Below are 13,467 nucleotides of genomic sequence, written 5' to 3'. Positions count from 1 at the left end.
CAGGGCTATTGGGAACCGAGGGGTGGCAGAGCATGCCTGGGGATCTGTAACTAGCGTGAACTACGCTTGGCCACCCCCAAACACCACCACCGTCTTCTTCCAAAGAACTGGACAAAATGGTCCGCTGTCCAGTCCAGTCCAGTCTTGAACGAGTCATTCAGAATCACAGAGAAACCTCTGTCTTCACTCCGCAAGTTTACAAACACAAACTACTAAACTCGTGGCAATCCACTGACTGATCAGCACCTGTCTGGTCTCCTAACGTGTGAATGTGCAGTTATGACTGAGACAGTCCGCGCTGCGTATCTTACCGTTGTTTCTTAAAGCCATCATCCGAGCACTCACCCAGAGTTCCTGCATACTCACCGGTAAGTGTGAGTTCTGGGGGAAATTGTCACTTTTTTCAACCTTAGTTTTGGTTGTCAATACACACAACATTCACTGTACTTGGATTGAGGAGCCATGTCTCCTAATAGAATGTGCAAGGGCACTTACACACAAGAGTTACTGCTGACAATATCCAACCCATCTTGATGGGAATGCTGCATTCATTGAAGGAAAACGCAAATGTGTGCGAAAGTGACATGCCGTTATTACCAAAAGTTGCTTACTAACACTTAAAAATTACTTTTGCTGCAATATACTCTTATGTCAGTACGTTAAATGATGTTTTGTAAACAAAGTTCGGGAGGAGCACGCTCAGATAATCTACCCAATCAGCGCACGAGGAGGCTTAAGCTATATATAGAGCCGACTTACCTCTGTTCCACAACAGTTTTTCCAGAATCCCACCTCCACCCCAACTCCTCACTCATCCTAGTCAGGGGGGCCGAATTACAAGCTCGGAGCCCTCTCCTTGGATAGCACGCCAAATAACATGCATATTTTATACTAAATCTGATTATATGTAAGTGTGAATTCGTGAACCGCTGAACCTTGAGAATCTCAGACAGGCGGGTCCAGCTGTGACTCGGAAATCTAATTTGATGTATTCCCATTATATTTCAAACTAAAGGCCTGTTCACAGCAGCATGACTGTTGGGCACAGAAATTCGGTCCAATTTTCACAAGCAAGACTAATGTAAAAAAAAAAATGTAATTACTGGCAGATAGGCTGAATGCAAATGCAAATTCACTGTAGGTGACACTTTTGGAAAAGCAGAAACACCCCAGTACAGAAGAGCAGCGGTAGGCTATGCAGTATCAGTTTGTTTTCAAAGAGACGTTTTGATTTTTGTATTTGGTATAGTGTTTATCAAACACCTCTTAATGCAAGAGATTCTTGTCTTCCTCAGGATTCTTGTGCTATTTATTCTGACTTGCTGTTCGAGAGGGCCACCAAATCGTAGTTTTATTTAACAGCAGCGGCTCTGGGCACATGACCAAAAGCTTGAATCTTGGTTGGCCAGTTTTCTTTGCAGTGCAATGGAAAAGAGATTAGAACACCTATGTCAAAAACGTATGGAAGCTTGTTTTAGCCACAGAATAAAACATTTTAAAAGATGTGACTTTTTAATCTCACAATATGAACTGCGTGATATCATAAAGTCAGAATTGCGTGATATAAAGTTGCAATTGCGAGTTATGAAGTCAGAATTGTGAGATATAAAGTCAGAACTGCAAGTTATAAAGTCAGAATTGTAAGATATAAACTCACAATTCTGACTTTATATCACACAATTGCTAGTTATAAACTAAAGTCTGAATTGCGTGATATAATAAAGTCAGAATTGTGTGATATAAAGATAAAAAGTTAGAATTGCGAGCTCACAATCATAACTCGCAATTGCGACTATATCACGCAATTCTGACTTTAGTTTATAACTAGCAATTCTGACTTCATAACTCGCAATTGCGACTTTATTATATCACGCCAATCTGGCTTCATAACTCGCAATTGCGACTTTATTATATCATGCAAATCTGACTTTATTATATCATGAAAATCTAACTTTATTATATCACGCAATTCTGACTTTATTATATCACGCAATTCTGACTTCATAACTCGCAATTGCGACTATTATATCACGAAAATCTGACTTTATTATATCACGAAAAATCTGACTTTATTATATCACCCAATTCTGACTTCATAACTCGCAATTGTGACTATTATATCACGAAAATCTGACTTTATTATATCACGCAGTTCTGACTTTATTATATCACGCAATTCTGACTTTATTATATCACACAATTCTGACTTCATAACTCGCAATTGCGACTATTATATCACGAAAATCTGACTTTATTATATCACGCAATTCTGACTTTATATCACACAATTGCTAGTTATAAACTAAAGTCTGAATTGCGTGATATAATAAAGTCAGAATTGTGTGATATAAAGTGAGAATTGCAAGATAAAAAGTTAGAATTGCGAGCTCACAATCATAACTCGCAATTGCGACTATATCACGCAATTCTGACTTTAGTTTATAACTAGCAATTCTGACTTCATAACTCGCAATTGCGACTTTATTGTATCATGCAATTCTGACTTTATTATATCACGCAATTCTGACTTTATATCACACAATTGCTAGTTATAAACTAAAGTCTGAATTGCGTGATATAATAAAGTCAGAATTGTGTGATATAAAGTCAGAATTGCAAGATAAAAAGTTAGAATTGCGAGCTCACAATCATAACTCGCAATTGCGACTATATCACGCAATTCTGACTTTAGTTTATAACTAGCAATTCTGACTTCATAACTCGCAATTGCGACTTCATTATATCATGCAAATCTGACTTTATTATATCACGAAAATCTAACTTTATTATATCACGCAATTCTGACTTTATTATATCACGCAATTCTGACTTCATAACTCGCAATTGCGACTTTATTATATCACGAAAATCTGACTTTATTATATCACGCAATTCTGACTTCATAACTCGCAATTGCGACTATTAAATCACGAAAATCTGACTTTATTATATCACGCAGTTCTGACTTTATTATATCACGCAATTCTGACTTTATTATATCACACAATTCTGACTTCATAACTCGCAATTGCGACTATTATATCACGAAAATCTGACTTTATTATATCACGCAATTCTGACTTTATATCACACAATTGCTATAAACTAAAGTCTGAATTGCGTGATATAATAAAGTCAGAATTGTGTGATATAAAGTCAGAATTGCAAGATAAAAAGTTAGAATTGCGAGCTCACAATCATAACTCGCAATTGCGACTATATCACGCAATTCTGACTTTAGTTTATAACTAGCAATTCTGACTTCATAACTCGCAATTGCGACTTTATTGTATCATGCAATTCTGACTTTATTATATCACGCAATTCTGACTTCATAACTCGCAATTGCGACTTTATTATATCATGCAATTCTGACTTTATTATATCAAGCAATTCTGACTTCATAACTCGCAATTGCGACTTTATTATATCACGAAAATCTGACTATTATATCACGCAATTCTGACTTCATAACTCGCAATTGCGACTATTATATCACGAAAATCTGACTTTATTATATCACGCAGTTCTGACTTTATTATATCACGCAATTCTGACTATTATTTCACACAATTCTGACTTCATAACTCGCAATTGCGACTATTATATCACGAAAATCTGACTTTATTATATCACGCAATTCTGACTTTATATCACTCAAATCTGACTATTATATCACGCAATTCTGACTTCATAACTCGCAATTGCGACTATTATATCACACAATTCTGACTCTATATCACGCAAATCTGACTTTATTATATCACGCAATTGCGACTATTATATCACGCAATTCTGACTTTATATCACTCAAATCTGACTTTATTATATCACACAATTCTGACTTTATATCACGCAATTCTGACTTTATTATATCACGCAATTCTGACTTCATAACTCGCAATTGCGACTTCATTATATCACTCAAATCTGACTTTATTATATCACGCAATTCTGACTTTATATCACTCAAATCTGACTTTATTATATCACGCAATTCTGACTTCATAACTCACAATTGCGACTATTATATCACGCAATTCTGACTTTATATCACGCAATTCTGACTTTATATCACACAAATCTGACTTTATATCAAGCAAATCTGACTTTATTATATCACACAATTCTGACTTTATTATATCACTCAATTCTGAGAAAAAAAGTCAATTGCAAGAAAAAAAGTCAGAATTGTGAGATAAAAAGTCGCAATTACTTAATTTTTTTTATTCTGTGGCAGAAAGCTTCCATAAAAACAAGTTTTAAACACTGGTGGCTTGAAAATGTTTACTTTCAGTCATTCAAATTAAAATATTTATCACCTAATTTTCACACACTCATCTTGGTGTGAACAGGCCTTATTAATCCGGTTCTTTCCACACCCTCAAAACGAATCTTGCGCAATCATATCCATAAAATATGCGCCATAATTTTTGTAGTGTGTATGTGTGCACTGTTAACGGCATGATTTTTAATTGTTAGCCATATTGATAATCCGAACACGAATGGTGACACTAACTGACAGTTAATAAGAAGAGTTAATGGAAAAAACAAGCCATTTTCAGGTAAATGTCATTAATGACCAATTGATTCCTTTGAATCTGAATCAAATGCTCATTGCAATATTCATCATGTGCACTAATGCACTTTTCAGAAAAACAGACATTATTCGCATACAACACAGTTCTACTTCAAATGGTGCTAAGTTGATCTTTCATATCAACTCTTGAGTACTTAATCAGTGCAATTGTCACGACATGCATTCATCCGTCTGTTCAGTCACTCGACAACACCTTTGCTTTCCCGGCCTCCATTCAGCGCTTCCTTCAACATTACCATCAGAGCTCATTGTCTCGTGACTGGAACACCTGCGGTAGCTAATCAAAAATCTAATTGTGCTTTTATAAGGGGTGCCAGTTCTGGAATAAAACATGAAAGGAGGAATCACACTCACAGAGATAATGCCCTGAGCGAAGATGAAGGGAAAAGTTCTATTGGAGAATCTTAAAATAGATCTTTCTTCTTAGTCAGATTTATTCTGGGCCTGAGTGACAAGCCCTGAGGGCACGACGTATCAGGTGAATCTGAAAAACAAATTAGGAAACATGGCCATACTCCACATCTGAAAAGCTTCAACGTAAAAACACAAGGGATTAACCGTCAGTTTTCAAGGGAAGCGGATCTAATGGCACTGTCTGGAGACAGCTCCAAATAAACACGTAGGATTGATCTTATGATTGTGCGACTTGCGAATGCCTGGGTTCAGTCATTAAGAAATGCTTGATATGACTCAATGTTTTAGTATAACATATTATAAGAGCATTATTTATATTTACTTAACTTTTTTTTATTCATTTGAATTTGGTTGATGCTGTTTTTTTTGTGGTGAGTGCTGCTGTTGTGTCTGTATGTGACTGAAATATATTGTTCACATTTGTAACTTAAAGGCATTCCGAATAAAGGATAAGACATCTAAATGAACATGAATTTTCAAGCGTTGGGAATGAATGTGTCCTTAACTTGTTTGTGGTTCTAAAAGCAAAGGTCTTGTGCTCGATCATACTGCAACAAAATATGCATGGATATGGTATTGTATGGTGTTTTTGTAAGGATGTGGTAGTAGCCTACATAGTATTTAAACATGCCTTTAGTATGTTAATATAGTCTGAATAATCAATCATTTGAGCATCAGTGTTTTTTAAAAAATTGTATTTATTAATATTTTGACTTGGCTTTTTTTCTCCCTTCAATTTAAGTACTTCAAGTATTTAGCATTTCAATTAGTGGGCCAAGATTTCAGCTTTATTTCAATTATTGAATTTTTTTTTTATGGTTTTAGATATCAGTGATTAGTGTGCACTGCCCATCAAGAGACAATATAAAAATATGCATCGTTCCTTCTAAAAACTACAGGTAAAATTTCACCATCAGCAAGTTCAAAGAATTTGCTTCATGTCATTCGCCAAAGGCTTCAAACACCTTCATTCCCACGATTATTTTGGGACTATCGGGGGAGTGTTTTAAGCATCGCCGTGCTGTTTCCAGAATGAATCAGCAGTCTAAGGAAGTTTTAGCTAAGTGATGAGTCAACCCCAATGAATAATATTAATCAGAGTCAGTCGGTGCATGTACTATGTAGAGAATATTCAAACATAATAGCCACTGATCCCAGACGGAGCTAAAAATGGACTCTGGTGAAACAGATAATGCACTCCTGTTTCTCTAATATGCATCAAGGGTGTGCTTAGCCTTACATGCTCTTCAACAAAGAAAAAAAAAAGGTGCAAACAAAAGCAGCATAATGGCCACAATGAGATGTTACAAGTTACTTTATAGGGTTTTAACAGTCTATAAAATTATTTTAAAATATCATAGATTGCATAATACAGGAAAACATTACTAGTGTACCTTAACTTGCTTAGTTTCGGTAAATTACAAGAAAATGCGGACTGTTAAAATAATGCTAGTGCACAGGCAACAATTCCAACACAATCACATTGCAGTACAGCTCTTTGCCACACTGTGACGCTGTTGTTCAAACAGCAAATTGCACTGAAAGACAGCAGGCTAATGTAGTTCTCCATCCCAATTCAGATGATGTTGATGATAATAAAAAATAATAATAAACTATCAAATCAAATTATTGTTTATTATTCTTAATATTAATCATCATCATCACCTCTAAAATTACAAATGCGGTTTTGTAATATGCCAATCCTAAAAACTCATAAGCCTTTAGCGATTAAATATTTGATTTATTGACCTGTATACAAAATAAAAGACAAAGAATTTGACAAAATAATTAAAATAGTGCAGTTTTATTTTATAAGTCACAGCTAAAGCACGGGATAAAAAAAGTAGATAAAGTTTACCTTGGTTTCAAAAAGAATCATGACTCCACATGCTGTCAGACATACGGTCAACTCTACCGTTCAAGCCAGTGCAAAAATACTCAAATAAAAATGCTATCTAAAAAAAAATAAAACCATAAAAAAGAAAAACGAGAGTAAAGTGCATGTTTTAAGAAACAACCCTCTTGTTTGAGTTGCTACCTGAAAGATTCTGAACACAAAACTGACACTCACTCACGCGCTCATTCGCACTTACAGTAGCATACATCTTTAGGGTACACATTTAGCTTAGATTTCATTGAACGAAATTTGAATTGGTTGCAGTCTGAGATAGTCCTTCACGCCGACAAAAGCAGCAGGTGAAACTTCAGTAATGGTCACATGGTGTTGTACAAAACCGTGACCGTCTTTTTCTTGTCTGCCGCTTTGCGGAAACGCCGAACGGGATAAGTCTTTACATGTTGTTGTCGTGTGGACGCGGAAATGGTGGGCTGGACAGGTGTGTGTTCAGGGGGCCTCTCACCCGAGAGGTGGGCGGAGCCTTCAGTCCTGCCCGCCTCTATCAAATGAACGGTGGAGTCAGGGGTGGAAGGGCTCTGAGGTAGAACACGCTGCTTCTTATGGGCGTCATCATGGTTGTGGGTCAGTGGTAAGGAGTGAAAGGTGGATAAAGAGGAAGAGGGTTGATGAAACTCTGTGGTGGCTGGATGAAAGTCCCAGTCGTTCAAGTCGTTAGTAGACAGCTCTAGCTGGTCAAGTTTAGCAAGTGAGGCAGAGCGTTTCATGAGTGAGGGAGGGGTAAGACCGACCTGTCTGATGCGTGCCTCGATTTCCATGGCTCTCTGCCACACCGCAGGCGCTTTTGGCTCCAAGCGTTGCTCCCCATCTACCGAGTTCCACTGACCCTTGAGTGGATGGTTCTCCTCAACTTGTCCAGTGCAGACCCCCAGTCCTCCAGCCTCGTATAAAAACGCCTGGAGCTCTTGGAGTGTCTCTTGGATCTTCTGCAAATCCTCACTGCTGCGTGCTAGCCGGAATTGGGGCCTCAATGGGTCATCTACATCCGTCTCCAGCTCGGTCACGCCTTCTAGCCACAACATAGAGGAGGAACCAGAGCTGGGATCAAATGTGGGGTTCAAAGTGATCTGGTCAGCCTCCACCGAAACGCTCCCTTCAAGATACAGTGAGAAGGAAGGATCAGGGATTATACCAGAGTCCTCATCGTCAAGGACTCTGGTGTCGCCTGCTTTTCCGTCTGTTGTCTTTTGGCTCGCAGTGCAGGTCAGGACTGCAGTGCCCTCTGGCTTATCGGAGAACGACTGCGGCTCAGAACAGTTCAAACAGGGGGAAGGAAGAGGAGAACGAGGAACCTCCTGACCCTGACGTAGTATAAGCTCCAACTGCTCCGTGGCCCGCCGCACAGATCCTGAGGGCCTGTCGGAGGACGAGTGAGGAGCTGAAGCCATTTGCTCATCCACCTCCTCCAGTGTTACAGTTTGAAGGGGATTGCGTGCCAGTGGTGGACTGCAGGTTTGTGATATGGATTCCAGTTCAGTAACTATATGACGCACACACACATTGTTGTCATGGTGAGGGGGGTGGGGCACTGCATCGCTATTGGTCTCTGAGTGGGCGTGGCACTAGGGAGGAGAAAAGAGAAAATACTGATTAAAAAAGGCAGCATATTAACTTGCATTTTTACATTTCACTCTTAATAAAGTGAGCTTACCACGTTAATATAAATGTTACCACATTAAAGAAAGGATCACCCAAAAATTAATTTTCATTTCATTTGTCATCATTTAAGCAACCTCAACTAACTCTCTTCCATGGTTCACAAAATTATTATTATTTTTTTCCCGAAAGGCAACATCCAAAATTTACAGAAAACGATAATTAAAAAAACTCCACAAGACCTTTCTTTCATATTCAGTCTTCTGAAGCTACAGCATAAATGGACATTTTTACTATAACTTAAAATTTGGTTCATTCCTCATGCAAAGCTTAGAGACTCAAAATAAAGATTTTTAGAGCTTGACAGCCCAAATTTTGTCATTTTGTATTCCACAGAAGAAAGTAAGTCATGCAGGTTTTGAACAACATGAGGGTGAGTAAATGATGACAACTTTATTTCTGTCTCTAAGTGCAACTCTGGTTTACTCCAGCAAGAGGCAGTGTTGTATTGGTATCACTTCTATATACTTCCTGTATCTTTACTTTTAGATAAATAAATGAGTCATTCCATTCATGTTTTATCATTTATCTTTCAGCATGACAAATCAGTAAGTGCAATGATCTTTGAAGTGAGCGCAAACTCTTACCTTATCTGCTTCCTCACTGGGATCATCCAAGGGAGGGGAGTATCTGGATTGCGGCGGCCGCACAGCGGCCATTTCAGAAAATGAGCGAGGTTGACTGTCCTGGGACAAGCAGAGGAATTTCTCTCTGGCACTAAAGAAGTCAATGCTATCTGTGCTAAGGCGGGAAGCGCCAGCATTCACAGAGTCATCTGCTGCTCCCAGATCTGCAGCATTAGGGTTATTGTTATCATCACTGGAGTCCAGCTCGGGAATTGAAGGGGCTCCTGAGGGGCTGTCAGCCTCGGGTGTGCTCGGAGAAGGCAGATTCCCTTCATCTTTACTGACAGCACTTTCCAGACACAGTTCTAAGCTTTGTGACACTTGATAAGAGTCATTTTGATCAGGCGTGTCGGGGGACAACTCAACAGTATCTGTTTTTGGCTCAGGCACTTGGTGAGACGACTGGACGCCGAGGTCTGGAGTTGTATCGCCCTCTTTCTCCTCTGGCGAAAGAGGAGGAGCAACAACATGTAGAGAGGGAGGAGGGTGGCGGCGACAAGTGACAGGCTCGCTCACCGCAACGTTCTTCCGAGAGTTCTTCGCCATATTCTGCTCAGGCACCACTGTAGCCGCTCGTTGTCTGGGGCGAGGCGGGAGAAAGGGGTCCTCATGTGCCAGCTCAGAGGGCGACTCACCCGATTTGCCCGTAACAGGCTGTGGATTGGTAAGGGACTCTAGCACAGCAATGCCTAGCATCTGCTGGATGGAAGGAGGACCGTTGTTGTTATGTGGGTCCGAGCGGTCCAGCGAGCGAGTTGCCTTGCACAGGGGCTCGTGACCCTCCGAAAGATCACTATCTGAGTGGGAACGCCACAGCTTGTTATGCCTCTGTTTGCTGGAGGAATAAGCAAGCAAGAGAGAAAGAAAGAGACAAGAGTGTCAGAGGAGCATCAATCAATGTGGTGGAAACATGAAATGTCAGGTGAATCACTGAGGGTGGTGACCGATATTTTAAACATACAATTAGCTCTGGGTGTGTGAATCGGAATACAAACATGAAAGCAAGCATGACAGCAAAAGCTGCACTACAAAAGGAATGTGGAGAGACCAGCATAATACACATGCATTGGATCACAATGACGACGAAACTCAATGCCATTGAGTCAAAATACAGTAGCATTTACTCAATGGAAACTCCAAACTTGGTCTCGGTTGACCTTCTTTTAGAGCAAAAGTATTACATTTAATCCTAAGGTCAATGTGTATCAGTAAGGCTATTCTTTGGCTCTTCATTCAAAAGGTAAGGGTGTGTGGGATTAAAAGAAATCTGACCTCAAGCTCTATATGCGTGGCCCGTACCTGGCTAGCAGGATACCCTGGTATTCTTCCAGCTGCTTCATGAAGGATGGATTTGGTTTGGTGACAGAGCGTCGTTCCTTCACATGATCAAAGGCTCTCTCCAGGTCCCAGCCATACTCCTTCATAGCATATGCTATCACGGTGGAGGCAGAACGACTCACTCCCATCTTACAGTGTACCAAACACTTCACCCCAGCTTTCCTGGATCGCAAAAGTTTGGTGAAACACCATTGCAGGACCGGAACTTAAGAAGCCAGTTTTTCTACTTACTTGGCCTTGGAAATGAACTTGTAGGTGTCATTCCAATACTCCAAGAGATTTGTGGCCTCCTCGTCATACACTCGAATGTTGTGATACTCGAAAATCCCAGGGAAGAAATTATCAATCTCTCGCGTCACATTCAGGATGTAGCGAACTCTGAGGAAGTGGGGGTGGTAAAATTAACAATGAATGCATACAGCCGAGCGGATGTATTAGTTTAAAAACAGTGGCCTGGAATAACAGCGTCACTTACCCACTGTTCTGGAGCTCCTCAAGGTTAGAGGCATTCCACTCTGAACCCTGGAAACATAGACCGATATTAAACATTATGGTTGATGCTCCTGAAGCAGGGGTGTCCAAACCTGCTCCTGGAGGGCCAACGTCCTGCATAGATTAGATCCAACTTGCCCCAACACACCTGTGTGGAAGTTTTGAAGCATGCCTGAAGACCATGATTAGCTGGATCAGGTGTGTTTAATTGGGGTTATAGCTAAGCTCTGCAGGACAGTAGCCCTTCAGGAGCAGGATTGAACACCCCTGTCCTAATGTCTATAGGAGATTAGTCCGTTTCATTGAGAGGTATAGACAATTGGATAGGAGACCAACCAGATAGACATGGTCGAAGATCTCGGTGGGGCTGTCCATCTGGCCCAGGATGACAATCATCTCATTATCGATGAACTCCTTGAACTCCCGCAAGTTGCAAACCATCTGCATCTCTAGCTCCGTCCGAATCTGAAGAAAAAAAAAGAAGTTATTATCCAATACATGTTACCTCAAGGTCTGCTGGTATTATTTAAGACATTCAGATTTTGGTGGGTGTACTATATGCACAATGAATGTTTGTACCTCTTTTGAAGTAACATTCTCCAGATCCTTCTGCATCATGATCTCTCTCAAACGGGTCTTAATCAGTCTCTCGGTGCGTTCCCTCTCAGTTGGCCTGTGTGCATGAAACCCAGAATCATAAATCATCCAGTTTGGTCTCAATGTGAGGCGTGCCTCACCTCGTATGATTCTTTGTATGTCTGTGTAGTATTGTTCGAGTAGAGCTACAAAAAACAGAGACTTCAGAACAAAGCCTTTGTTTAAATTAAACAAACAATTTGAAATTAAATCCTAGCTCAGTTGCAGTATGTGCAAATATTAATGGTAAACGTGCGTCATCCCTAGGCCTCTGGTGTTGGGTTCACCACGGGACAATTGTCTCTTCACCGATACCAACACAAGGCACTGATTGGCTCCCAGGGGACTGCACTGTTTTCTTAATCACTACCAGTAACCTTAAAAACACTGCAAAATGTAGGTCAACACTCTCAGCTAGTGGCTGTGTGCACAAAGGCAACATGTTTGACAATCCCAGGGGTGAAAAGCCCCTATGCAGAAAAGTTTAAGATGTTAACACATGCCAGCTTGATTGACCTTTCATGAAAAGGGTCTTGCCACTTGAAAAAAAGAAGTGACAGTGTTTGGAGTTATAATCTTATTATGTTCCTATTTATATCCATGCAAAGTGCACATACTAAAGTTATGGAGACAATACCTTAACTCTCTCAATTAACCTAATTCAGATGCATTCAATGGGCACCATTTCACAGAATGTCTAAAAAGAACAGATCCGCTTCACTAAAGATCTCTCGAGGAAAACATTATCTCTATGGCTCAACCTTATTGCCCTCTTTCAGGGTCACCATGTCCAAAGTATATACTAGATCGCCAATTTTCACTCCCCTTCTCAAACCACCTGTTTCCATCCATCCACCAGTCTACCTATTCATCTCGCCCATTTTTCCGACTGTAAATCACTCTGTCTCGGCGTGGGGCTATAAAAAGCAAGAGGCTGAAGCTGTGTATGTTAAAAACACATGCACGTGTGTATGCCTCCAACTGAGGGGAAATTCCCCCCTGCAGTCCAAGCAACAACATGGATTACACCATCGGGTCACTGTGCATCTAAGAAGTTAGAGTTCGTCTCATTGATTTGGCAATAACACGTCAATCTATTCAGGTAACACCATGCCTCCTTGTCTTACTCTGATGCAACTTGCAATCTTGACCTATATGAATGAACTTTGTGTGCGTGCAAGCACGTGTCTCGCTTTTCCAAAAAAAAAAAAAAAAAAAAAAAAAGGATTGATTTACAACCCAAACACTGCAATTCACCCCTATTGACTATAACTTTTTCTTGTAAACAACATCAACCTGGCCCTAAATATGGAAAGCACAATAACAATACCCTTGTTTCATAAGGACTCTGAACCCTATTTCCACAACACCATACATGTTCAAAGGTTTGGGGTCATTTTCTATTATCACTTAGGGCTGCAACAACTAATCGATAATAATCAATAATGAAAATCATCGACAACGGTTCTCATTAATGATTAGTCGGGTCTGCCCTCAGTGCACCAGTCGCGCCAAATTACAGCAACGCAATTTCTATGGACAAAATGCATCTAAAAATAGTGGAGGAAACAGAGTGCGCTTCTGTGGGAAAGATACGTGATCCAAGCGCCCAAAACATAGAACATAGTTTTTGTTTTTCTTCTATAATTTAGAATTATATCGTTCTTTCTATCATTTTAATGTAGGGATGTAAACTGTTCTTTTGCTTAGTAACTTTTTTGCACAAAATGTATAGCACAGACAGACCCTTACGGAAATTAACCATGGTTTTACTATAATAAAGTAAGTAA

At 39.9% G+C, this 13,467-nt stretch overlaps 1 protein-coding gene across 3 annotated transcripts in view; it reads right to left on the bottom strand.

Annotated features, from left to right (window-relative positions):
• Window positions 1-6,802: 6,802 nt before the first annotated feature.
• The window catches only part of ssh2a (slingshot protein phosphatase 2a), a 29,081-nt gene continuing 22,416 nt past the window's right edge, over window positions 6,803-13,467 (bottom strand). For all 3 annotated transcript variants that reach the window (XM_079824082.1, XM_079824081.1, XM_079824083.1), the window contains 7 exons: window positions 11,621-11,714; window positions 11,378-11,506; window positions 11,025-11,071; window positions 10,781-10,927; window positions 10,511-10,711; window positions 9,173-10,046; window positions 6,803-8,491 (listed from right to left, as the gene is read on the bottom strand). In XM_079824082.1, coding sequence (XP_079680208.1) covers window positions 7,229-8,491; window positions 9,173-10,046; window positions 10,511-10,711; window positions 10,781-10,927; window positions 11,025-11,071; window positions 11,378-11,506; window positions 11,621-11,714 — 2,755 coding nt within the window. In that variant the 3' untranslated portion in view covers window positions 6,803-7,228. The remainder of the gene's footprint in view (window positions 8,492-9,172; window positions 10,047-10,510; window positions 10,712-10,780; window positions 10,928-11,024; window positions 11,072-11,377; window positions 11,507-11,620; window positions 11,715-13,467) is intronic.

This window comes from Gobio gobio (genome assembly GCF_949357685.1).
Source record: "Gobio gobio genome assembly, chromosome: 8".
Taxonomy (NCBI): domain Eukaryota; kingdom Metazoa; phylum Chordata; class Actinopteri; order Cypriniformes; family Gobionidae; genus Gobio; species Gobio gobio.
This window is presented reverse-complemented; position numbering and strand designations above follow the sequence as displayed.